Source organism: Rhagoletis zephyria, unplaced genomic scaffold (genome assembly GCF_001687245.7).
Source record: "Rhagoletis zephyria isolate East Lansing unplaced genomic scaffold, Rhagoletis_zephyria_1.1 Rzeph_scaffold_05359, whole genome shotgun sequence".
NCBI classification, from domain to species: Eukaryota; Metazoa; Arthropoda; class Insecta; order Diptera; family Tephritidae; genus Rhagoletis; species Rhagoletis zephyria.
In genome coordinates, this window is record NW_016162442.1 from 16560 (window position 1) to 43112 (window position 26553).

General features: G+C 37.5%; 2 protein-coding genes across 3 annotated transcripts; both read right to left on the minus strand.

The window, feature by feature from the left end:
• Positions 1 to 21212: 21212 nt before the first annotated feature.
• LOC108372005 (carboxypeptidase N subunit 2-like) lies at positions 21213 to 22640 on the minus strand (the record flags this gene model as incomplete). Its single annotated transcript, XM_017627636.1, has 1 exon — positions 21213 to 22640. A coding segment is annotated over one exon (1020 nt), but the record flags the coding sequence as incomplete, so codon positions are not given.
• A 219-nt stretch (positions 22641 to 22859) lies between these two features.
• Positions 22860 to 25740, minus strand: LOC108372006 (carboxypeptidase N subunit 2-like). Of its 2 annotated transcripts, none has more exons than XM_017627637.1 (3): positions 25393 to 25740; positions 24726 to 25261; positions 22860 to 23945 (listed from the first exon to the last, which is right to left on the minus strand). In XM_017627637.1, exons 2-3 carry the CDS (start codon positions 25224 to 25226, stop codon positions 23046 to 23048), a joined length of 1401 nt encoding a protein of 466 aa, XP_017483126.1. In that variant the 5' UTR covers positions 25227 to 25261; positions 25393 to 25740; the 3' UTR covers positions 22860 to 23045. The 2 variants fall into 2 exon arrangements, with proteins under 2 accessions (XP_017483126.1, XP_017483127.1); XM_017627638.1 differs by having other exon boundaries at positions 22860 to 23699; positions 24477 to 25261.
• Positions 25741 to 26553: the final 813 nt, after the last annotated feature.

The window sequence follows — 26553 nt, forward strand, 5'->3', positions numbered from 1 at the left end:
TGTACTTAGGGTTGTTCGACTTTACTAGAAAGTCGACTTTTGACTTTTCGATCGACTATATACAGTGGACTTTAAAAGTCGGCCGATCGATGAAGAAAAGTCGACTTTTTTATGAAAAAAAAAAATTTATTAAGTACTGAGCGTTTAACTCATATATTAGATATAAATATAAGGGTCCGAATAGGCGCCACAAATATCATGATTTAATAGTGGTAACAGTCTGTAAGTTAGTGAAATTCAATGCTAAGTAAAAAAAAAACAGACACTAAAAGATTTTTAAAAATTTTGAAAATAGTTTTTAAAAGTTTATATTTGTAATAATTAAAATATTTTTGAATTTTCACAAAAAAAAAAATCTTAAAATTTCTTGAATCGATATTTCGTAATTACGGACAACTTTTTGAAAAAACTTTCTTTCCGATGCAACATAAGTGGCCAGTATTGGTAGAAATTTAAGTGCAGACAGCTAGTGGATTGGGATTATTCACACGAATAATGTCGCATATCAACTGGAATTCAACCAGCAACATTTTGATCGATGTTTAAAAATGTGTACCTTACGGATTGGTCAAATTCGAACCAAAGACTGTCTGTAGAAGCTTACATAAACTCATGAAGAAAAACTTTCAGCCATGAAATTCTTAAACTAAATACCTATGTATATCTTGCCTCATTATTAACTGAAGATTGTGGAGACAAACGATTAACAAATTCGACGAATTGTTAGAAGATCAGTTTTAATTTAAGAGACACCACTACAAATAAATTTAAACAAGTCGAGAGTAGAAAGTGAAAAGCCGACTTCAGTCGACTTCTATAAACTGAAAGTCGATCACTAAAATTCGACTTTCAGGAGTTAAAGGCGATTTTGATCGAAAGTCGAAGTCGACTTTGCCATCTCTAAATGTACTAAAGTGAACTGCCATGGATGGCAATAACACAATGATCAAGAAAGCTTCGGAACAGAATTATGGCAGATTTACTTCTAAAACATAACCTCATGTTGTCCATTTTTGAACAACAAACTCATCGCCGCTTTAATGGCATGCAACAATCCTCGCATTACTAAGAACCCAAAAAAACCTTTAGACACAGTTAGACCAGATAGTGCAGACTGGAGTTATTCCTGCTTATGTAACTTATTGGCCTCTCTGGCATCAATGTAATGTTTGGGCTACTTGAACAGCAAATCTGATGTACTATTACCATACCCTGATCTAGCCTAACTGATAGCTTTTAGGAAAGCGAAAACAGCCTTGTCAAAAGACAAGCCGCCTCATTTATTCCAGCTCCAGCTCCAGCTGGAACACAAACATATTCGGGATCGAAGATATCGTATTCTTTTATGCTATGCTACGGGCATGAGCAATCCGCAGAATTACATCAGTGTGTAGAGGAGAGGTACCTTGTACCAAGAGATCAGTCTTCAGGATTGTGGAGCGACTGAAGGAGATCGAATGAGAATGAAGCAGACGAAAGAAATGGTAGGGTTTGGAGAAGTGCTCTCCACCACCGAAAAAGAAGTGGATAATGTTTTTGGATTGATAAATGAAAAATACAAGCTTATTTACGTCACACGCAATTTCCTCAATAATTGTCAAAATAATTTTGGCAAGCAATTTCCTTATTTGATGTAATTCCTATAAAAAAAAAAAAATTAACAACTTTCCAGGGAAACTGATATCCGGGCTCTTTACTATGGCTATGGACATATGTATATGGTTGAAATTTTCTCAAACACTAAAAGTTTTCCTAAGAACTGCAACCAATAAACCATTTCTTAATTTTCTCCAAGGAATGGCTGTAAGCACACTATTGCACTGCAACAGCATAAGATTTGCTTAAATCAATAAATAACAAAGCCTGTGAAAGTATTTGTAACTCTCCACTACATTTGCAATTATCTGATAATGATTTCAAGGGAACAACCTGATCAGACACACAGAGAGCCCAATGTCCAAGTCATTTGTGTGTAGTGCTATTCAATTACTAAGCATAATTGTTGTCTCTGTGGTGGTATTACGGAGTGAAAATGGATTTTATTTTTATGAAACGGTAAGAAATTTCGTGTGCTTTTTAAGTCTACTACGCTGCTCAGACCCAACACAGACACGGCCGGTATTTAATGACTCACCTTGCCAAAAACTATTTATGTGTATATATGCATAGAGCATTTTCAATTCTCCAATGCGTATTTGAATGCTCTGATTATGTTTGCATAGACACACATTTGCATCTGAGAAAGAACGTTATTTAGTACTCAACTCCCTACCCTTCCCATTTATTCGCACATGTACACATATGCATATATACTATACATTTGTATGTATGTATGCATTTATGATTCTCTGTAATTTCGTTCGCATTGCTTGCTATGAGTATTCTTATTAGAAGGTTGTGCACAAATTCAATGCTTTAGAAAAGAAATGAAATGAAAAAAAAGCTGGTAAAATAGGAAATGCTTGTCTGACCATACTCTGCACTGCTGCGCTACACAAACACCAAAACACTAACAAAATTCCATAAAATCCAAATTCCGAAATGTGTCCTACGTGTGTCCTTTTTGTGTGTGCCGCTTTATATATTGTACCAATATTTGTGTTGCTTCTTCTGTGTTCGCCTTGTTGGTGTATTTGGCTTTATTGCGTTAATAACTGCAAGCGGAACAGTTCAGAGGATTTACAGGCGAACACACACACACACATGCATGTACACTTGCATACATACATACATATACATACATATGAACATAAAAATGCAGACACTGCTGCGCCAAAAGGAACACAACAATGGTACAATGATGACGTATGTGTGTGTATGTATGTATAAGTGTAAGAGCATGTGTGTGCATATTTATTGCCAACTTCGTTGAGTATAAATACACGTAAGTTGTTGGCCGACGACTCACTCCCTTCACACGAGTATTCAGTGCCGGTTGGCATTCTTTTCCGAAAAGCAATTAAAAAGCTCAATATTGTATGGTTGCTCGCTCTGTTGCCAGTTTCCATGAACGCTTACCAGAAAATATCAAATTGTTTGCGTATGGGTGCTTGTGTTGCTTAGCATCAGCTGCTGATAAATATTGTGTATGTAGGTATGTACATACATATGTATAACGGTGCATATGGGAGTGGGGACGCTTTTGCACTGCCATTTTCAGCGAACTCCTTTGTTCACGAATCAGTTTGATTTAAAAGGATCTTTTCGTTTGACTAAAAAAAAAAATTTTTTTATATTGCTTCATAAGCGCTGGTAAACAATAGGCGAAATACTTAAGTTGTTTTCATTTATGGTTGAATTTGTTATTGATGCAATATTCAAAATAAATATTTTCAAGCTGTTACGGAGTTGAAATAAAAATGAAAGATTTTGTATTATTTCAATTTTATTATTATTGTACTATAAATAAATATCCGGCGTGCTTCACTGCGCCTTAAACGTATTTTTGTGCTGTTCGATGCCCGTATTATAATAATTTATTTATTTTATCAATTCAATTGAATACGAATTTTCAAACAGGTGGCAACCCTCCTCAAAAATATTTTGCGCAATAAAATTTCCCAAGCCTCTTCAGTTTGATACCCATAATGTAATATTCAATTTATCTTATGAATTAAATTAAAATTTTCAAATAGGTGGTAACCTTCAACAAAAATATTCTCCGCTGTAAGCCTTCTTAAACCTCTTTCTTTTGACGGCCATATTGCATATTGCAATATTAACTTTATCTTATCAATATATACTTAAACTGCAATTTTTAAACGGGTGGCAACTTTCTAATTTCTCTTCTATGTTTGATTGTATACTTTCAGGGTTGTCTTAAGGTTAAAGAAAATTAAGACTTGGCTCCGCTATGTAGGACTTTCAGGAGGTACATTCCGACAGGAACAACTGAGTTTACGGTCCACAAGGCAGAAGTCTCCTTTTCACTAGGTAAGGTAACTGAGTCTTTCAGGCCGAGGTTCACGCCATTGAACTATGTCTGAGGCAGCACTTACGTAGAAAGTAGGGAAACCAAAAAAAAAAAAACACACACATCTACCTACAATCAGAGAGAATTTGATGGTATACATCAGCGTTGGAGCATTGGTTCACTAGCATAGTGACCAGTTATGTACGGAGGGTTTAAAACTAATTTCCGAAATAGAAAGCGGCATACGCTCTTTGCTTTAGGTCGACAGACTACTGCAGAGTTATCCAAGCAGAGCTCGCAGTTATGAAAGAGGCTGCTCTTTGGCTTATCGATCGCTTATCTTAATCCCCCTTCAGCCAATCAGCCATCAGTTCAATGCGGACAGAGCCCACTTGTAGGAAAAAACTGATCCAGTTGCGTCAAGAAAAACTCCTAATCAGTCGAGCGACTAAACCATTCGCTACTCAGACGTCGGAAGATTGGCCATACCGGCTAATGAATTCCATCGTAAGTACCGATAAAAAAATTCAAACTTTAACAAGGAAAATGTTACTCATACGCCATGTACGAGTACGGCCATTTATGATATGGCGCATGAGTACGGTGACCATTCGTTCCATTCGTTGGCGGGCCAGTACCGATTTTGAGACAATTGTGCCTCTGAATATTTTTTAAAGGTCGGAACGTATAAGTGTCCCGATTTTGCACATTTATACCGATTACATCCCGATTTTAATTTAACAAGATTCTCCCTGAACTTTGGCCCAAAAAAATATTTTTCGAACAAACATGGCAGCACTTTCGTTATCATATTCTGTGATCTTTGAATTCAGTGAAATTATAAGGAGTAATGCTAATTCCCTAAATAAACTCATGGATATGAAAAATACAAGCTGTTGATATATCGCACGTTTAATAATATAGAGACGTAATTCAAAATTTAAGTTTTTGGGGATTTCATCACACAATTAATTTGCTTGAAAAGGAGAAAAAAAAAATGCTCAGCCTAACAGGTGACTAAACTTCCCAAAAATGGCGAAGATAGGTGTCTTTTTCAAGTTTTTTCATTGTTCTGTTTTAAATAAAACTGTTCGGATTCGATGTTTTAGAAATGTCCAGATATTTTTCTAGTCACCGTACGTATGAGTAACATAATTTCCTGACAGTATTTCATACAAGTTTTTATTTTACATTTTCATTTGACCATTCACTACCTGTTTTATTTCTCCATCGATTTTTATCCTTACCTAGATTTTTTTGCAAAAGAACAGGCTTTAATTTACAGTGGCGCTCACCTAAAAAATACACTTTTATTTTTAAACAATTTCTTATAAAAAATATAGAATATTCTATAACATAAATCATATAAAACTATGTTCACTTTACATCATAAATTACTTTGTTTCGATCACATTTTCTTTTACAATTTCTATAGCACGTGTACCTCAACAAAAAAAAAAAAATCTCAAACATCAACCTGTACAGTGTTATACTGAAATTGAATAAGCTACAAAACTGCATACCCAAAAAGTTTCTAAAAAATCTGAAAAAAGTTGAAAATTTTGTCGAAATTTTTGTAAAATTTGTTAAATTTTCCTGAACTGTGCACAAAGCTTTAAACTGTGACTTACTTATACGTTTTATGTTATAGAATCTAATATATTTTTATAAAAAAATTTAAGAAAAAAATATATCAAATACAACATTGTGAATATTGAAAAAAAAAATTAATTATTCCATGGTAAAGTTTGATTTTTTTCATTAAAATTAAAATACCTTGGGAAAATGACCTGATCTACTAAAACGGTAATCAGTAATCTACGATTCAATATTAAGTTCACGTCTTTCGGGGTTTTTTGTGTCATTTCAAAATTTGAATAAGTAAATTTAATTTCTTTTATTTGTTTTTTTTTTATTGGAAAATGATTTTGGATGTACCTAATGCAAAATCTAGTTATGAAATCTCGAAACATCTACATAAAAACTAATAAATTTTAACGTTTTTGTGACTAATTCGCCCACTGTGCAATAGTTGCAATTATTGTAGCTTATTGCCAGGACACGATTTCAAAAGAAACACTGGAGGTGAGAAGTTGGCTGTTTTGGTTTTTCTATGAACAGCGCATACACGAAAACACACACACACACACACATACTTACATCTAATTATAGCCTGTTTCATAGAGTGTGTATGAGTGGGAGTGCGAATCCTCGCCGCTGCTATTGTTATTGCTGCGGCATTGCTGACATGCCATGCTGCGAATCATTTCTATTACACCGAATTTTTTTTTGTAATCGTTGCTAATGTTTGAACTCTGTGCGTGTCTAATTTTTCGTTTTACGTTTTTTTTTTTTTAATTTTTCGGTTTATCGTTGCTCTTTTCCGTTTGCTGGTAATGTTGTTGTTGTAGCGGTTGTTGCCTTTGCTGGTTGTTTCGCGTCGACTTGCTACATGGCTGCGCATACATAAACAATTTGTGTTTGAAGTTTTTGCGCGGAAACGTTTTGTTGCCAAGTTAACGCACCGACAGCGGTGCTAAATAAGCGATTGTGTGGCTGGCAGCAAGTTATGTAGTAGCAAGCGAAGCGCATCGTGGGTAGTTGCATTGGTACATATGCTATGTCATAGTATCCTGTTGGTAATACATGGATTACGCAGGACGAGGCTTTTGTTAAGGACTTCACGGAAAATTTTGAATTATCTGTGTTCAGTTTTCAACTAGGTAAGCTTTAGTTAGTTAGTTCTTGTAAATTGTAATTCTGATCAGTCATAATTTTAAAATAGTTTTTTTTTTTTTTTTTTTGACTAGTTAGACCACACACACGTGTAATTCCGTGGTTTTTAGAAGCGGAACTCAACTGACTTGGGCTCCAATATAGTAGAGAGTAAACGGAAAAGCCTGCAGAGATTCTGATTTAAGAAGTTCCAAATTGTGAACTAAAATTTTAAAAAGCCCTGCCGAAGCATTCTGAATCTGATATGTTTAGGCGAAATATTCTGCAGCTAAGAGCTATACCGCGAAAATAAATTGCAAATCAAAAAAAGCTGGCATACACTTTCACTATTAGAGCAGCTCAAACCGCTTTGTTTTCATAATTCGCGACACCTACAATACTAGAATGCATCTCCACTATGTACGTACATAAGTTAAGGCATTTCATTACGAAGTCAGCGGCAGAAAGAACGGCTACGTGGAACAGTTTAAACCGAGAGACAACCTGTTTTTTTTTTTTTAATTTTGGTTTAATTTCTGTGAATGTGTGCGTATATTGCGCAAGTGCATAAAAGGAACTCGCTAAAACCCACTATTAAAGTAGATTATTTCATCCTCACACGTAGCTCCCTCAACAACTAAGTTTCCCCAAGCGAGATGGCGAGACATTGCAGTGCTTTAAAATGCATTTGTATTTAAGTGTGGAGGATGTGTTTATGCATATGTTTGCATTATGCAATACTAGCAAGTTGCGTAAAAAGCTGTTTAGTTAGTGTGTGCGTGAAATAGTTTTCGAAATTTAGTGATAGTATCACTCATACGACGTGTGGTACCACCAAGGTGATTATGTATAATAAAAGTTTCATGATATTTGAAAACTGAAGTGGGGGGGGGGATGCGCTTAGAGACTTTGATGGTTTTATTCAAATGCAGAGAAAGCGGCAAGTAAATGCAATTTAAATTTATGTGCAGAATGTGTAATGGGCTTAATGTTTTTAATTATGATACTTATTAGACAACTGCGCAAGTGTATTTGGTTTTACCTAGTGGCGTTTTCGTTCCTACCGAAAAAGTTGCCTTCTCATCGCCCTCTTCTTAGTGTTTATGCGTAGAGGGCAAAGAGGAGGTTGCGTTTTTCGTTAGAAACGAAATCGGCATAAGCTATTTTGAAGGTATTGATAAAATTCTATGTAATTTAAAATTATCTCGCCTTTTTAAAAACATTTTAACAAAACAAATTAAAAGTTCAACTAAACATTAAAGTTTTAATAAAAACATTAAACAATACCTTTTTTTTAAACTAGATAATTGATGCATCTTTATTTTGCCTTGCAAATATGTAAAAAGAGCAAATTATTGAGGTTTCATGCTAGTAATATTAAAAGTTTATAATATACTACGTTTTTGTCCACATCAAATAAGTAAGATTTATCAGTATCTATTATTTTGTTTCTTATTTAGTAAAATGTTGCTTCATATACCCCGTAGTCTATTCCATAGGTACTTATTGACTTTATTTTCTTTACTTTCACTTTCACCAGGCTCCATAACTTTCTTTTACAAGAGGTTTTTGAAGCAAAAATGCTTAAAGAGAAATATTTTATGACTTAGGTGCTTCTCTTTGAGTTCCCAAATTTAAGCCGTTTGTTAAAAACAAAACTGGACACCAGTTTTAAGTGCACTATTGCAGCTCTGTTATATATATATACAATATGCATTCGAGAAAGTTTTAATAATAAATTTAGAGAGAAAATCTTTTCAAAGTTATCGATAACTATTATTTTGAACCTATATATATTTTAAAAGGTATTTTCATAAATAACTCCAAAAAAGTTCCGAACTGGTTCGGAAACAATGTCGAACTAGTCCAAAAATGGACCCGAATTAGTTCCGAAAAAGTTTTGAACTAAGCTGGAAATGATGTCCAACTTATCCAAAAATGGCCCCGAAAAAGTTCTAAACTAGTCCCGAAATAGTCCACAACAGGTTCCCTACTTCTAGACTTAACATTTTTTTCTCACCCATAATTATTATGTAAGGACTTTTATATTGATAAGTCTTAAATGCGGTCCACCTAGTCCAAAAAAGGGCGCCAGAACTAGTCCGAAAAAGGTTTGAACCAGTCTGGAAACCAGTATGTAGAACAAGACCAAAAATGGAGGAAAAAATTTCGCTGAATTCAAAGAAGTTTTTGAATGCCGCCGATATTTCAACGATACAGTTATCGATACAGAAAATCACTTTCATAAATAAGCAAACATATTTTTGGCGACAACTAACCGCAACAAATTAACCAATTGCAAATCATGCATAATTTCGATTCGTTATTTGGCAAAAAAAAAAAATCAACCGAAAATATTAACTATTCACGCGTATGCCAGCAGTAAGTAAATGTGCCAGGGTGTGCGTGCGAACAAGCACATAATGCTGCCAAATATTTCATAAAACTTCCGCAAACCCATTTCGATAAGGGACACTTATTTTGCATTAGCAGCATTTTAGGCGCATTACGAGCGCTGGTGAGGCGCAAAGGCATTGTATGGCTTGGTTAGGGAAAATATGTAGGTAGAGGATCAGTGAGTGAGCAGGTGTTTAAATGTGGTCACATAATTAAATATTAGCGCTATTGGCATGTTTATTTATGCAGGAAACTGAATTGCTGTACGACGGCGTGTGATAATAATTACTCATACGCCATGGTGGCGCACGATAGCACGGCTACTACTAAATAAAGCAACCCGTGGTGAAGTGGACGCGATGTCACCAAATGTGAGTTGGTTACGCGTGCATACATACATACTACATATAAATGCAAATCACTATTTGCATTATCTAATATGGAATTGGGAATACTTAATTTTCGGATGAGCAATAACCAATGCTGCCAACTATTGTTACACGACTATGGAGGAAGCGTGAATTTTCAATAATATTTTTGTGATTATATATGCGCTGATAGGGCAAAACAAGTTAATGGATTTCAATTAGTATGCATGGCGAGCAAGTAGCGGGAATGAATGTGAAATTTTGACTGTGTTTGTTTAATAATTTAGGTCAAAATATCCACATAAAAAAAAATACAAAAACATGTCAAGCTTATCAATAAACACTCAATAGAAAAGTTGGCGATGATGTTCACACGAAATAAGTGATTGGGTACATTTTTTGGCTTCCGCCTTCTTCATTGCAGCAGTTATTTCCGAGTGGAGCTGATAGCTAACTTAAAGGCCGCATTGTTGGGTACAGTATTATATTTTATAACTTATATCCTTGTTGCCTCCAAAACAACTTTCTTAAAGACGGCTATCCTTAAACGAGATGGCTTAGACATTTTGCATATACACTTTCGCAGTACCTGGCCACTGTAAGCTTGTAAGTAACACAAGGAACAACTTAAAAATAATTTAGCTGTGCAATTTTTTTTAATTTTGAAGAAGATAATATGGAAAAAATTTTTAAAATGGAGTTGCCACCTTTTAAAAATTTGAAATGAAAAAAATTTCGTTTCCGTTTCAATTTGATTTTTCACAATAAAATGCCGCCAAAAAGGCGGTTTGAAAAACTTTTTCAATAACACATATGTATATTATATATTTTTAAATTAGTGTTGCCAAAACCCGAAAATAAAAGCTAAAAAATGTATACACACATACATATGCAAGTATTTTCTAAATAAATAACTACAGTTCTTGCGACAAAAAAAGGTGTTTAGGTAAAATATAGTCAACCAATGCTTGTTAATTGTGTTGTCATTTATGAACATATCTGAAAATTATGAAAATGAATTCAAATTTGCATTTCCATCATTTCATTCGCAAGTTAGTGAAAGTTGTACATGCTCTTCAGAATAATTATAAATTCAATTTTTTTTTGAGTAGTTGCCACCTTTTTAGAAATTCGTATTTAATTAATTTAATAAAAAAAATAACCTGATACAAAATTACGTTTGTTAGATATGCCAATACGGAACATTTGCTTATTTAGGACGAACTTTTTAACCAAGTTTTATCTAATGCAATTAATTATAATATAGTAATTTATCTATATATTTTAAAATGAAGTTGCGATTTGTCTAAACAACAACTAAGATAAAATGACCATTTTATTTACTGAATATGGCAGATTTAAAAATTCTAATATTCAAAATTAGGGTTGCCACTTTGTAAAAAAAAATAATAATAATCTGGTATTGCGATCTTATAACAGATGCTGAGGGATACTTTCACTCTGAAAAACTTCGAGCAACCCAAATTTGGTAAATACTTATCATAATCGGTAAAAATTCTGCTATAGCCGAACCTTTTTTAAAAATTAATGCTTTAATTATTTTGTAATTTGTACTAAAAAGATGAATACAAATTTCATTGGCAAAATTTGGCCGCACACCATTTTGCAGATTATTAAAAATACATATTACGTAAAATCTCTTTTCTTTCTTCTACAAAGAATGGCTAGTTGTGCGCTGCTACTCGCATTAAAACACATACAAATTACACTACCGTTATTTGTTTCCAACTTAAAATTAAATTTTTCTTAATAGTTAAAATTATTAAAAGTCAATTAGTTTAGAAACTCATAAAAATCGCACATAGTTTCCGCTATCGAAAACTTTTGCAGGCGAGAAAGGTGGGTCAAAGCGATCAGCAGCGAGCACCCAAAGGCCAAGCAGCCCGACCATGAAATTTAATATTTTCGAAGCGCTACAAGTTTTCGAAATTCCACCAGCTACGGAAGCAACAAAATTCTTACCAAAGAAGTTCTTAGCAACTAAAAGTGAAAACAGCGCAGAAAGTGTAGGAGCAAAATAGAGACGTATGTACATACATACATACGTAACCAAACAAAGCGCGCACACAGGAAGCGGAAAGTGGAAAGCGGAAGGGCGACCAGCAAAGTAAGGCAACTAAGTTGCTGCCATTATTAGTTTTAAGTTGCCAAGCAGTTGATGGAATTAGAGATGCTTTTAGTCGCTACTTGCGCACTTATTGTAGTTGCTATTATTATGATTATACATACATACATACATACATATGTATGCAAGTAGTTTTGTCACAGTTGCAGCTATGTACATACATACATTGCAGCTACAAAGTCTTCGAGCTATACGTTAGCCAAACTATTGTTATTTATTTATTTATTTTTTTTTACTGGATTTGCCTATTCTTTGCCATGCGTGTACGCGCGTGTCAGAGTTGTTGTTGTTGTTGTTGTTGTTGCTGTTTTGCGGTTTCTCCACTTTGCCAATTTTGCTGGCAAATCCAGCAGCAACAACAACAACAACAACAACAACATGAAAGCAACGCTGCTGAAACTTTGATGCCGTTAGATGGCCGAAGTGCGGTTGTGCAAAGCGGTGTGCAGAGCTGTGGTGCGCATGCTACATACATTCACTTCCTTGCCGCAGTTATTCGCATGCGTGTGCGTTTGTGTATGTATTACATATCAACATGCATGTGTCACTCAACATAAGTGTAGCATGTGGCCGGAAGGGAATTTATGACACATACATTCACACACACACACACACTCACACACAATTTATTAAAAATGTGTTTCTCTACAATCTACGCCAGATAGTTATTGTGCATTTGCATGCCAGCAAATATGTAGATGTGTGTATGTGCATGTGCATCCGTGTATGCTATGTGTTTTTGCTTTTGTTGTTAGCCAGAAAAAGTTTTCGTGTAATCGCTTTTGACTCCTTTTAAAACTGACAAAATGTTGCCACCAGCAACAGCACAAATGATTAACTTCCTTGCCATGCCATAAGCCACATGTTGTGGCAGCAAAGTTTGCACCGATTTTAATTTACTGCTACTTAGCAAGGCAACGCTGACGGCAGCGGCGGCGTCGGCGGCTGTTGTCAACATTGGTCGTTTGAGCCAAGCATCAAAAAAAAAAAAAAAACCCGCCGGAAGAAGGAAGATGCAATGTGTGATAACATTTGTGGCAAAGTAAATTATCGAGAAGTTTTACTGAAAGTAGGATATTAAAATATATCGCATAGCAAATATTTTCAGTTGTTTACGCGCAGTAGAAGGTGGCTCAGATTTCCAGTAGACTTCTTAAGTATTCAAAAAATTAGACGTTTAGTTGAGTCCTAGTTGAATGGATTCGCCAAAGCAGGCAGGTCTAGACTGGGAGGAGTCTATTGGTGTTTGAGTGAACTCCGAGAGAGTTGCTCAGAATTTGTACCGAAGTAAAATGCCAAAGATTAAAAATGCCATAAAAAAATCTCTCCAAGCTTGTGCTTGATAGGCATTGTCAAAAGTGAAACTAAACTCTACCTACTGACCGGATGAATACTGTAAGTATGTTGTCAAATAGCAGATATGGTCATGGAAAGATGTTGTTGATTGAGCTTCCGGAGTTCTCTAGATGGGTGGACATTGAATTTCTAGCCATAACTACATCTTTAATGAAAAGATGTAAGAAGAGAGGAGGATGTATAATAGTCACAGATCGCTCAAAGATCGATGCACAGTGCACAAAAAAAAAATCAATGTTTAAAAAAAATGTTCACCAAAATTAAAAAAAATTTGAGCTTCTAGAAAAATGTTGGGTATGCAGTTTTGTAAATTATAAAATTTTAGTACAATAAAGTGCAATATGCAAGTGGATAAGAAGTTGCGTTGATTTTTAATAATTTTTTCGCTAAAATTTAGAGCACATCAGCGTGCTAAATGGGAAATAAAAGTGTTTGTTATAATAACAAAACTCAGGGCGAACTCTCGGCCACTTGCAAATTGCACTTTATTATACTAAAATTTAATGGCCTATTAAACTGCGCACCCAAAATTTTTGGAAAAACAAAAAAGAAATAATAATTTTGGTGAAATTTTTTTTCAAATATTTAAAATAAATTTTTTTTTTTTTGTTTTACAATTGTTTTCAAACTCTCTTCATTATATAACATTTATTAACTGGAACAGGAACGATTTTCTTCAAAATTGTTACGTTTTCTGCATTTTGCACTAAAAAAATTAATTGATATCTTTTGCCTGTTTACACTAATTTCGATTCTGATGTTTTGTTATAATTTCCATTAGTATTGTAAAATAAATCAAGGATACAAATTTCAAAATTCAGTCAAGCAGGACTTTGACAGTATACATATTAAAAACTTTGCTTTTCCCATTTCCCTTGCCGATCATAAACATTTGACTGTCAAAATTATGATTTACATAATTGCTGGTTTTTAAGCTGAGGGCTTTAATAGCTATCCACGCGGTAGCAATAATTTTTCGAGAGAAATTACTGCAGCAAATGTTTTCGAGTGCTAGAGATGATATATTTTAGTGGCGCATTTCTGAAGTGTTTGACAGGTGCCGGTAAGTATGTTACAGAAAATTTACAAGCTGCTGACGAGTGAAGCAGCACAGCTGTGAATGAGTGGTGCGAAATTAAGGGGACACTTACGTAAATCAGCAGGGGGAAATGCATATTCCTAGTTATACATATCTACATACATATGTATAAAAACGTAGTAGGAATATATAAAAATACTACCAACATACTTATTGTACATTTTTGTATTTATGTACATACATAAATGTGCACGATTGCTATAATAAGCAAATATAAATATCTGTGCAAATATATAGATACTTATGGAAATAAGTGCACTTGGTAAATGCGACACATTTCTATGTGAATGGGTTTGTGTGTCACGCGGTAATTGTGCGTATGTGTTTGCAGTTAGCACACACACACACACACACACACGCATAAATCTATACGCTGCGGCACACATGAGCGCACCCAAAGTGGAGCATTTAAGAAAATACATATTTGCAAATAAATGTGAAAACTTAACTGAAAATAGAAAACAAGAACAACAGCGTCGCCACAAAGAAGAAAAATAAACAAATGAATGGAGAAATGCGGGGGAAGCATTCAAAAGAAGGGGCGGAGTAGCTGTTAATTGTTGCTCTTAACTGTTGCTAGCGTTTGGCAAACTTTCACAAGCTGGCGTCGCATGCTGTCTCAACAACTTGTGTGTACAATATAAGTACATTTTCATTTATGTATACGCCTAGCACTTAAATTGTTTACGCAGAGAATTATGCATATACATTATTATGATGAACTATATATATAAATTGTAATGACACGCATATAAAAACAAAGTGCTTATTTTTGTAGGTGCATTGCTTTCGTTGTTGTGTGCGTGCCAAGTCAACTCCTAGCCAGGCTTGGTAAGCAATGTTTGTATATCGGAACATACAGAAGTTAGTATGTAATAATAATGTGTTGTAAAAAGTTTAAGTGCTACTCCTTGCCTGATATATATATATATATTCATTTATAAAGGTGGCTTGAAGAATTTGAGGTGCGTCTACGCGATTGCCCAGTAGGAAATGACTACATCATTAAGGGATTAAATAACTGAACAATTAAATGTTTAAATGATTGACTAAGTTGAAAATTAATGTTTTTTTGATCGGGAAAATCAATTATTTACTTACAAATTTTTTAATACTAACGATTTTTTATGGGCCCCCTAATTGCAATTTTGGGTTTTTGGGGTACCTAAAAAATAGTTGATATTAAAAAATGGTTAATAAACAATTGAGTATTGTTACTGGAGGTCTCCTTAAGTGAAACAGAATTTTCTGATTGCAAAATACCAATTTTAAAGAATTCTATACCATTTATACAAAAAAGTTTTTTTCCCTCCATATAAAATACATGGAAAACTTTGAGCGCTTTCAGCCACCTCTAAATATTTTCTGATTTCAAAGAAAAATCGAAGGGGCGAGAGCATTCTGACCTTACCTTTTTTTGGTCCACCCCAATGTACACACATATGCATCGGCCTATATGACTATATTACTATGACTAATTCCACAGAGCTGCGCTTAAAAAACTAATTAGCGATTTGAGTAGGTATTAGGTGCTAAGTAAGCTACGAAAAAAAAAAAATAAAAAAATTTCATTACGTAAATTTTCCGAGAACATTAAATTTTCATTTTCCTTCGTGCTATCGCGTATAACCGGCGTACTGTTGTTTTTTAAGTAAAAATTAATCAATATTTATTTTTTTCTTGAAATTGTTTTTGCAGCGTTATGGGCATTTAAAACAATAGAACAAAGGAAAAATAAAAAATTGTAAAAATCAGGGAGACCTTGCCTTTCTCAATTTATGCTATAATATAAAAAATTATGAAAAAAATTGGAGATGCCAAAGCCAAATGGTACCGTACCATATATTCTTTCTTGGGGTTCTGCGTGACCTTTCTGTACCAATTTTTGACAAAAAACATTATTTTTGTTGGTTTTTCATCCCTCCTCATTCTCTACCCGTAGGTGGGTATGTACAGTCAGCGTCAAAAATATGAATACCCTGCCGTTTTGACGTTTAACTTTATAAATATTTTCCATACCAAATTTTTTAATTTTTTTTTATCAAAATATAGTTCATTCAACAGAAAAAACCAGCAGAATAAAATTTTTTAATTTCATATAGAACTCGAGAAAATTCAAGCAATACCAAAAAAATTTCAAAAAATTTTCAACACGATTTGTACAATTGGCAATTGCACATTTGGCAGCCACAGAGTGGTGTTATCTAGAAACTTTTGCCGATAATGAGTTCAGATCAATAACAACTTTGTAAACAACACCTCTCTGCAACTGAGAGAATATATAAATCTGTACAAATGTACAGATCGTGTGATTCCTGTTTTAAAATCGCATGAACAAAATATATTTTTATATGGAAGAAAATGCGCAACACCCTCGACAAAAAATAGAGATTAAAAAAATCAACGGTAGTTTTAAGAGACTAGAAACTGGCATCTCACTATAGTAAAATTTACAAAACTGCATACTAAAATTTTTTCTAAGAAATGGAATTGAAAAGTTCAAAATTTTGATGAACATTTTTTTTGGTATTTCTTGAATTTTCCCGAATTCTATATGAAATTGAAACAATTTATTCTGCTCGCTATTGCTGTTGCATGAATGACATTTTTAGACAAAAAATAAGAAAAATTTAGTATGGAAAATATCTATATGTAAATAAAGAAACCTGAGGGTATTCACACTTTTGACGCTGACTGTGTATATCGTCGGTGCCTAGGAAGCACGGTAATTTGGGATTAACTACTCTTCACAGTGACCGACAATAATATCTTAATATAGTCATATGCCTAATGTACATACATACATATCTACAAATAAATGTATCAAGAAATGCATAGATTCCATGCAAACATGAACCTTTTTATTCTTTCGTATGCGCTTCTTCAATTAAGTTATGTTGCTGTAATGCAAAGGAAACCAAAACAACCACATGACTAGATTTAATTAGTCAAATGGCAAAAACAAAAGCAACATAGCAAACAAATAAATATGTACTAATGGATGTATATATGTATGTATGTAGCGCTTGAAAAGCTTTTACGTAAATTAATGTGACATAAAACAAATTTTTGTTGCTGTTCGTTGCACATAACGTAACGCTTTTCGGTTGAAATTTACGAGCATAGCGTGGCGACAAAATCACAGCAAACACATACATACATATGTATGTATGTAGCTATCTACAAACAATTTTTTAATTTTTTGTTTGTTTTTACATATTAACCCACAGAAAAAGTTTTCGTACTGTACCCGAGGGGAGCAATGACATAGTCAAAGTGACTAAATTTAATGCAACATAAATAAATCTTCATTCATGATGCAACTGATATGTATTCAGGCATTCATTCGAACATAAATATTTCGCCATGTATTCCGGCACATGAAAAACTTTTTATACATACACTTCCTCTTGGCGTAGAATTTCCATTGAAATTTACTTTTGAGTGAATGAATGAATGAATGAATAAACCGACCCCCCTCCTCCCCTCGTTCGCTCTACATTAAATTGTATATTTATTGCAGTTTAAAAATTATGCTAATTTCTTAATGGCTTGAGTAATCGCCATATATGTATGTAGACTAGTATTTTAGTTCGCCGTTATATGGGTTTCGCTGTCGAACAGCTGGATGAAACCACAAATGGCCGAGTTATGAATGACTCACCCTTTCGGCGTGACTATGTCAGTTTGGGCGGCCATTTGGGAATTTTGTGTTGTTCGCGTGTTGCAAAAAATGTTTTTGAAATTTGCATAAATGCGAATTTGCGAACAAATTCCATTGATAATAATTTACTTGCTTAAATAAGCGCTGCTGAGTATATCTACTTACTTACCTACTATATTTCTATAGGCAGAGCAGAGTGAAAAGTTTGCTTGATTATGTATGATGAATGAATGTCATAAATAGAAGTGATTTTGAGACCCAATTTGATTTATAGACACTTTTGAGGTTAATGGCATACAAATTTTATAAGATTGTTGTAGTTTAATGGAGCCGAAGTGCAAATGTGGTTGCAGTAAAGTACTTTCAAGCAGTTAAGTCGGAAGAGTGTTTTACATGAATGCCATAAAATATATAAATATTGCGTAGTTTAACTATTTTGATTGCCTACCAAGGTTAAAGCTTTCTTATCCTCAACTAATACTCCTTGCCGACGAACTTTTGCGAAAAGATATTAATCACCTAGCCTTAGCTTATCGGGCAGTTTTGGACATCGACTCTTTTAATAGAATCGTCCAGGTGATACCTCTTATTAGAAACTGTAGTAGTAGATCAACTGACTTGAGTTCTGCCTTTATATTACTCTTTCACTTAGATGAAAATATTCGACGTACATATACTTAGTATTAAGGGCATTTTTGAATTAGCAGCTGAGATAGGGCGCTCTTGAACCGAATTCTGAGATCGGATGGTTTTCAATCAAATTCCTAAATTGGGAGTTCTTCAACGAAATTCTGAAATAAGGCGTTGTTGAAAAACTTTCTGAGATAAGGCATTTTTGAACTGGCTGCCGAGATTGGTCGATCTTCCACTCAGCCAACGAGTTACTCCAAATATGAAGAAAAAAGTCAATATAGGTAATCCAACTATTAAATGGATCACGTGGAGTAATATTATGCAGATGGTAAATTTTCAAGAAAGAAAGAAAAAGTTCAGTAACGCCAGCAAAAAGCTTTTACACTATGGTCTAATGGAGAAAGTTCAGCTTCTTGTGGCACTGTGTACTACAACGACTGCCCTAGTAGGAATAATCCTGTCTGCTGCCCAGCGACCAACATGCGAAGAAACTTGCCTAGCTGCGAGAATAGCTCAATCGGTAAATGAAGCGCACGTAGCACAGACTACACGTATGACAACTTGTTTTACTTAATTCGAAAAGAATGTTACGTGCAAAAATTTAGAAAGAGTGACCGCGCAAGGAAATGACACCTAGTGGAAGGTTCTAAAATGGTAAAGAAAATGTTGAACACTATTTTCGCTATATTCTAGCTAACAGCTGTCGCAAATCCTATTATGGGAAGTCCGATTTTTGTGGCGTGTTTGCCTAGGGCCAGTGCCCCGTAATGGTTTCAACTACTGTGAACACCTCCGGCCTTGAACTGATAGGCAGGTGGAAGGTCTTCGTTTAGTTGTAGTCAGGTCATAGTTTTCACGATATCTTATAGGCCGCTTATAGCTGACCATCTGTTTATAGCCAGTTGAAACAAGTCCAAAGTTATCTCGCTATTTGGATTATCCCAAGAGGGCAGCCTAGTGCCTTCGATCCGTATTCATCCAAACCGGCACCCGCCTTCGCCAATTTATAAGCCTGCTGATTGCTCCTATGTTCCTATGTCCTGAAACCCAGACGAAAGAGAGACGGTATTTGGCTGACACACTGAGCACAGTACCGTTTTGATTTCTCTAATAAGCTTAGGTAATAATAGTCTCCCGCTCCAACACCACAAACTGTACAGTCTGTCAGCCTACTTAATTGCATTAAATTAATGATCAACCCATGTCCGAAGTGCCTAGTCCCCCAGGAGTCTGAACGTCGATTTCATAGCCACTTCTTTCAGCTCAAGATCGATAGGAATAAGGTTGAGGGTAGCATCTAGCGCTTCCGTCGGGCAGGGTCTTACCGCACCAGTTACTCCTGAGCTTGGTGGTCTTTGTATGCTTCAAAGCACCGTATGTTAGGATTGGTCTTATGGCAGCGGTAGACATCCACATCACAAGATTAGATTTTATACTTTGTCCCCACGAGCACTGCCAATTACGTAGTTCGCTTCAGAATTACCTTGGTGAATTACCCCGTTTACACGACTCATTCCTAATTCAATTTGACAATTCATTGTGTTTTCCTTAATTTCCTTCCTTTATTTGTTTTTTGATTCCTTCTATTCTCTCTTGCTCTGGCAGCTAAGTTCTATAAAATTCCGATTAAAATTAGAGACGGCAGCGATTTGTTCGTAATTCGCATGGTAATTGGGCCTGAATTACCTACAAGTGAGGTAATACGCTCTCAAAATTTTGTATGGCGAATTACGTAATTCGAAGGGTAATTGGAGAGCCAATTACGAATGGGAGAGCGAATTACGTGCCCGGGGAATTTAGTATAAGTCCCCAGTTTTCTGCTGAAGTTTCTCTTTCGAGTGTAGTAAAGGTCTGCCTACGATATTCGATACAGATTTTCCAATTAAGGTAAGTGTCCAGCACAACTCCGAAGTGCTGTATGATAATGTGAGTGTCTTTCCGTCTAGCGACGGCAGTTTGAATTGTGGTATTTTGTTTCTATTTGTGAATAGGAAAAGTTCTATCTTGGCTGAGTTCACATTTAGACAGCCTCTCGTAGCCCAAGCGTGTAGCCTTTCCAGGATTATTTAAAGTAAATATTTCGTTATTACAACATTATCCGCGTACGCTAAAACTTTGACGCCCCTCTATTGGGTTCTAGCAGAATACCGTTCAGCGCTATTGCCCATAGCAGCGCTGAGAGCCCACCGCCCTATGCTGTGCCTCTGTTCACATGGTGAGTTATAGAGTTTGATCCCATTTGTTGACTGAATGATTTTGTTACCATCGTCAAAATCAATGCCTCTCAAGGAGTCTATGATGGCGTTGTTCTCAATGTTATAAAATCCACAAGGGTATAGAAGGCAACGAAATAGGAAATGAGGCTCCTTTGTAAAATCGTTATTACTCTGACTTAATAAATACTTATAAAGTTAAATAAGTAGATGATGAAAGCTCAACCTAAAGCTGATGGAGTGAGATAGCCACCAGCAAAACCGCAAAAAATAAGACCAAAAATAATTTATAAAAAAAATATCCTGTCAACAAAACTTAGTTATAGTTAGTCCTATTCAGTTATCTAAGTTATAGCACCGGCACATAAAAAAATGTGATGTGTGCTTTCAACAAGACCCACCTACCGACATATATTTCGAGCCGCTAAATTCGAATTTGAGGTTGCGAAAATTGCGAATTGTTTTTTTTTTGTTTCGCATTGCCTATAGTCATTCGGCAACACACATAAAATGAAAATATTCCGACGAATTGATAACCTCATACTTTTTTTGAAGTCGGTTAAAAAGCCCTTGCTGTATTATTCCGAGTTATTTATAATTCTAAAGCTCAGAAAGTTGACGACCATAAAGGCTTGAGAGACGAAACTTGCAATTAGCGCCGTCTTTATGGTACTCTCCCATAGTTAGTGAAAATAAAACGCCCCCGAATTTTTAACCTAGACTTTTATTGCATCGATTTTTATACTGTTACTTATTGAAACATAAACTTATTTGTATAATTTTCTGCCACTTATTTCGTAAATTGTTAAAACCTTGTCATTTTTGGAATGCAAGTATTGGTGATTAAATGCGGTTAAATGCGATTAAATGCGATTAAAATACGTATATAGTTTATGTTATTATAAATTGCGATTAAATATGGTCATTGTGAAAATCTTGCGCGACAAACGATAATCGTGTTACACTTATGTATTTTGAATATTCCATTAAATGCGATTAAATAAACAATAATGCGATTAAAATCAAAACGTAAGCCAGTAAGAATAACAAAAGTTCAAGCCAAATGGTCCATTGTCGGGTGATTTCCTGCAGGCAATCACGCTGCCCTCGTCGGCGCTACAAGCGCATCTTCAGCTCGTCTAGCATGCGGTAGACTTTGACGAATTTCTTCTCCACCACCTCCATGAAGGATTTGATGTCGTTGCGCACAATGGCCAGCTCCAAGGCGGCCTCCGAGAGTCCTTCGCCGGAGCACTTCTTTGACGCCGGCTTGTTGCTCTCATACCAACACGCCACACCATCCACGTAATCGTCGACCAACTCCGGCTCGGTTGCATCCTCCATGAAGGAGATATCGCGTTTCTTCACAAACGAATTCATCAACAGCTGCAGGAAGTCGCAGTTCCAGTTATTCTGCTGGAAGTAGAAATACTGCAGTGATTTCAAATTGCTGAAGAGCGCAAACTTGAGGTTGTACAGCGAGTTAGCCGAAATGTCCAGCAGCTTTAGTTGTGTCTGCTTCTTGAACACGTCCTCGGGCACCTCGTGCATGCCAGTGGCACTCAAGTTGAGTCGCTGCAACCCGGTGTAGCGCCGCAGCGGATTGCCTTGCAGCGTACCGAGCGGGTTGAGCGACAAATCCAGACTAGTCACGTTGGCCGCGTGCGGTATGTGTGGCAGCTCGCGCAGCGAATTGTTGCGCAGCTCCAATTCGTAGATGTAGCCGTAGACGGTGAGCTTGCGCATGTCGCAGTTGTTGGCATGCACGCTCTCCAGAACGGCAAAGTTGAGCGTGAGTTCCTGCAGCTCGTTGCCGGAGAGATCCAGCAGCTTGATGCGCGGCTGCAGCTTGAAGAGCTCCGATTCGAAGGCCACGAAGCGATTGCGCGACAAATTGATGCGCGTCAAGTTAAAGTTGCGATCGAAAATGCCACGCGGAAACGCAGCCAAACGATTGCCGCCCAAATTGAGGTCTAAAAGTTTGCGCAGCGGCGTGAATACGCCAAGCGGCAGCTGCTCCAGCTGATTGTCGGCGAGCGAGAGTTCGCGCAGCTCTTTGAGCGCATGAAAGCTGGAATTGTGCAACGTGCGCAGCTGATTGTGGTTCATGTGCAGCGTGTTTAGGTTATCGGCGNTTTAACCTAGACTTTTATTGCATCGATTTTTATACTGTTACTTATTGAAACATAAACTTATTTGTATAATTTTCTGCCACTTATTTCGTAAATTGTTAAAACCTTGTCATTTTTGGAATGCAAGTATTGGTGATTAAATGCGGTTAAATGCGATTAAATGCGATTAAAATACGTATATAGTTTATGTTATTATAAATTGCGATTAAATATGGTCATTGTGAAAATCTTGCGCGACAAACGATAATCGTGTTACACTTATGTATTTTGAATATTCCATTAAATGCGATTAAATAAACAATAATGCGATTAAAATCAAAACGTAAGCCAGTAAGAATAACAAAAGTTCAAGCCAAATGGTCCATTGTCGGGTGATTTCCTGCAGGCAATCACGCTGCCCTCGTCGGCGCTACAAGCGCATCTTCAGCTCGTCTAGCATGCGGTAGACTTTGACGAATTTCTTCTCCACCACCTCCATGAAGGATTTGATGTCGTTGCGCACAATGGCCAGCTCCAAGGCGGCCTCCGAGAGTCCTTCGCCGGAGCACTTCTTTGACGCCGGCTTGTTGCTCTCATACCAACACGCCACACCATCCACGTAATCGTCGACCAACTCCGGCTCGGTTGCATCCTCCATGAAGGAGATATCGCGCTTCTTTACAAACGAATTCATCAACAGCTGCAGGAAGTCGCAGTTCCAGTTATTCTGCTGGAAGTAGAAATACTGCAGTGATTTCAAATTGCTGAAGAGCGCAAACTTGAGGTTGTACAGCGAGTTAGCCGAAATGTCCAGCAGCTTTAGTTGTGTCTGCTTCTTGAACACGTCCTCGGGCACCTCGTGCATGCCAGTGGCACTCAAGTTGAGTCGCTGCAACCCGGTGTAGCGCCGCAGCGGATTGCCTTGCAGCGTACCGAGCGGGTTGAGCGACAAATCCAGACTAGTCACGTTGGCCGCGTGCGGTATGTGTGGCAGCTCGCGCAGCGAATTGTTGCGCAGCTCCAATTCGTAGATGTAGCCGTAGACGGTGAGCTTGCGCATGTCGCAGTTGTTGGCATGCACGCTCTCCAGAACGGCAAAGTTGAGCGTGAGTTCCTGCAGCTCGTTGCCGGAGAGATCCAGCAGCTTGATGCGCGGCTGCAGCTTGAAGAGCTCCGATTCGAAGGCCACGAAGCGATTGCGCGACAAATTGATGCGCGTCAAGTTAAAGTTGCGATCAAAAATGCCACGCGGAAACGCAGCCAAACGATTGCCGCCCAAATTGAGGTCTAAAAGTTTGCGCAGCGGCGTGAATACGCCAAGCGGCAGCTGNGAGCAGCTTTAGTTGTGTCTGCTTCTTGAACACGTCCTCGGGCACCTCGTGCATGCCAGTGGCACTCAAGTTGAGTCGCTGCAACCCGGTGTAGCGCCGCAGCGGATTGCCTTGCAGCGTACCGAGCGGGTTGAGCGACAAATCCAGACTAGTCACGTTGGCCGCGTGCGGTATGTGTGGCAGCTCGCGCAGCGAATTGTTGCGCAGCTCCAATTCGTAGATGTAGCCGTAGACGGTGAGCTTGCGCATGTCGCAGTTGNCAGCAGCTTTAGTTGTGTCTGCTTCTTGAACACGTCCTCGGGCACTTCGTGCATGCCAGTGGCACTCAAGTTGAGTCGCTGTAACCCGGTGTAGCGCCGCAGCGGATTGCCTTGCAGCGTACCGAGCGGGTTGAGCGACAAATCCAGACTAGTCACGTTGGCCTCGTGCGGTATGTGTGGCAGCTCGCGCAGCGAATTGTTGCGCAGCTCCAATTCGTAGATGTAGCCGTAGACGGTGAGCTTGCGCATGTCGCAGTTGTTGGCATGCACGCTCTCCAGAACGGCAAAGTTGAGCGTGAGTTCCTGCAGCTCGTTGCCGGAGAGATCCAGCAGCTTGATGCGCGGCTGCAGCTTGAAGAGCTCCGATTCGAAGGCCACGAAGCGATTGCGCGACAAATTGATGCGCGTCAAGTTAAAGTTGCGATCAAAAATGCCACGCGGAAACGCAGCCAAACGATTGCCGCCCAAATTGAGGTCTAAAAGTTTGCGCAGCGGCGTGAATACGCCAAGCGGCAGCTGCTCCAGCTGATTGTCGGCGAGCGAGAGTTCGCGCAGCTCTTTGAGCGCATGAAAGCTGGAATTGTGCAACAGGCGTAGCTGATTGTGGTTCATGTGCAGCGTGTTTAGGTTATCGGCGCCGAGGAAGATGTTCTTCGGTATGTCGCGCAGCAGATTGTGGCCCAGAAAGAGACTCATCAGATTGCTGGCCCCCTCGAATTGTGGCTTTTCGAACGTTTCCACCGAGCAGTTTTCCATGCGCAGCACCTGCAAGTCGGGAAAGGTGTCAAACATTAGGTGCGGTATCTTGGCGATGCTGGAATTGAGGAAGGTAAGCATTAGCTGCTTAGCTATGGGCATCTGCGACAGAATGACATAGTCGTTGCGTCCGATTTCGATGCCCGTGCAGATGCCCTGTTGGCAGTGATCCTGCATCCAGACGCGACGTAGTTGTGCCGCATGGCCGTTGTAGTGAGCGTGTAAGGCGGCGATTGCGCAAACAAATAGAAAAAGAAATTTCATAGTCCGTAACGGAATTAAATAAATGTGTTTTTTTTCACTGTGTTCTGTAATATTAAGATGTTCACAAGTTCTTTACTATGGCTGCCGCCCCCCGAGTAAGAGTGCGCTCGCGCGACTCGAGGGGGCGTATGACACGCACCTATTTACCGCCGCGACGATGTGTTANTTCACTGTGTTCTGTAATATTAAGAAATGTTCACAACAAGTTCTTTACTATGGCTGCCGCCCCCCGAGTAAGAGTGCGCTCGCGCGACTCGAGGGGGCGTATGACACGCACCTATTTACCGCCGCGACGATGTGTTATCCGCGCGTGTTTCTCTTCGACAGAATTTAAAATAAGAATTCCTTTTTATATATATATTTAGAAATTTTTTTTTTTGGACACTTTCCAAGCTCAGTGCGAATTTAAAAAACCGACTTGGCACGCCGAGTCAACGACGCATACGCGTCGATGTCACTCTACCGACTGATATTCGATATTTTGTGGCGGTCACAACATGCGCCGATGACTACATGTTGCGCCCAACTGTTGATAGTCAAAATAATTTCCCAATTCAAGTAGGCATAGCTGATTTATTTTTTGATGGATTAAAGCATTACTCTTTCACATGCAGATTTTCGCTGGCTACTGTCTCTATTATTGTTGTCTCTTTTTCGCTTATAAATATTTTCTATATGCTTGGCCTGTCGATGTCAACACACAGTATTTGTGTTATTAAAAAGTCTCACCAGGGGGTCGCTGATAAGCTAAGCACTGCATTTGTTCTACATTACCGCAATGTTTGTTATTGTGGCGAGTAACTGGTACTTTGTGTGATTTTTGTTGATGTGTGTGTGTGAACAGCTTTTAGTCGACAAGCTGATTTAAAATAGCGCGCTCTAGTCGTGTGTGTACATATATAATTCTCGGTTGCTTTGGTTCCGTTTTCAATTAAGCATCCGTTGGGGCTTGTATTTAATTCAATTGCGGTCGGACAGAATGTAGAATAGCACAGTGTGCTTGTAGAATAGATGATGTTAAAGTGAGATAGGGATGTTAGATGACTAATCAAATAGCATACAGAAAATATGTTTTAGATATGAATAAGTCATAATATTGTATAATAAAAACTTCAGGCCCCGAGTTTGGTGAATCAAAGGCAAGGGTCAAAATAAGGCAATTACAGGCTATATGATTGAATTTTTACATAGAAATGAATTGGACAGTCAGCAAAGACTACGAGGAACCAAAATGTGCGAAAAGGTAAAAATGTCGGGTGGCCGAGTGGTTAGCGGTGCGCAGTGCCAACCAGTAGGACCCAGATTTGATGCCTAGTCCGACCAATAT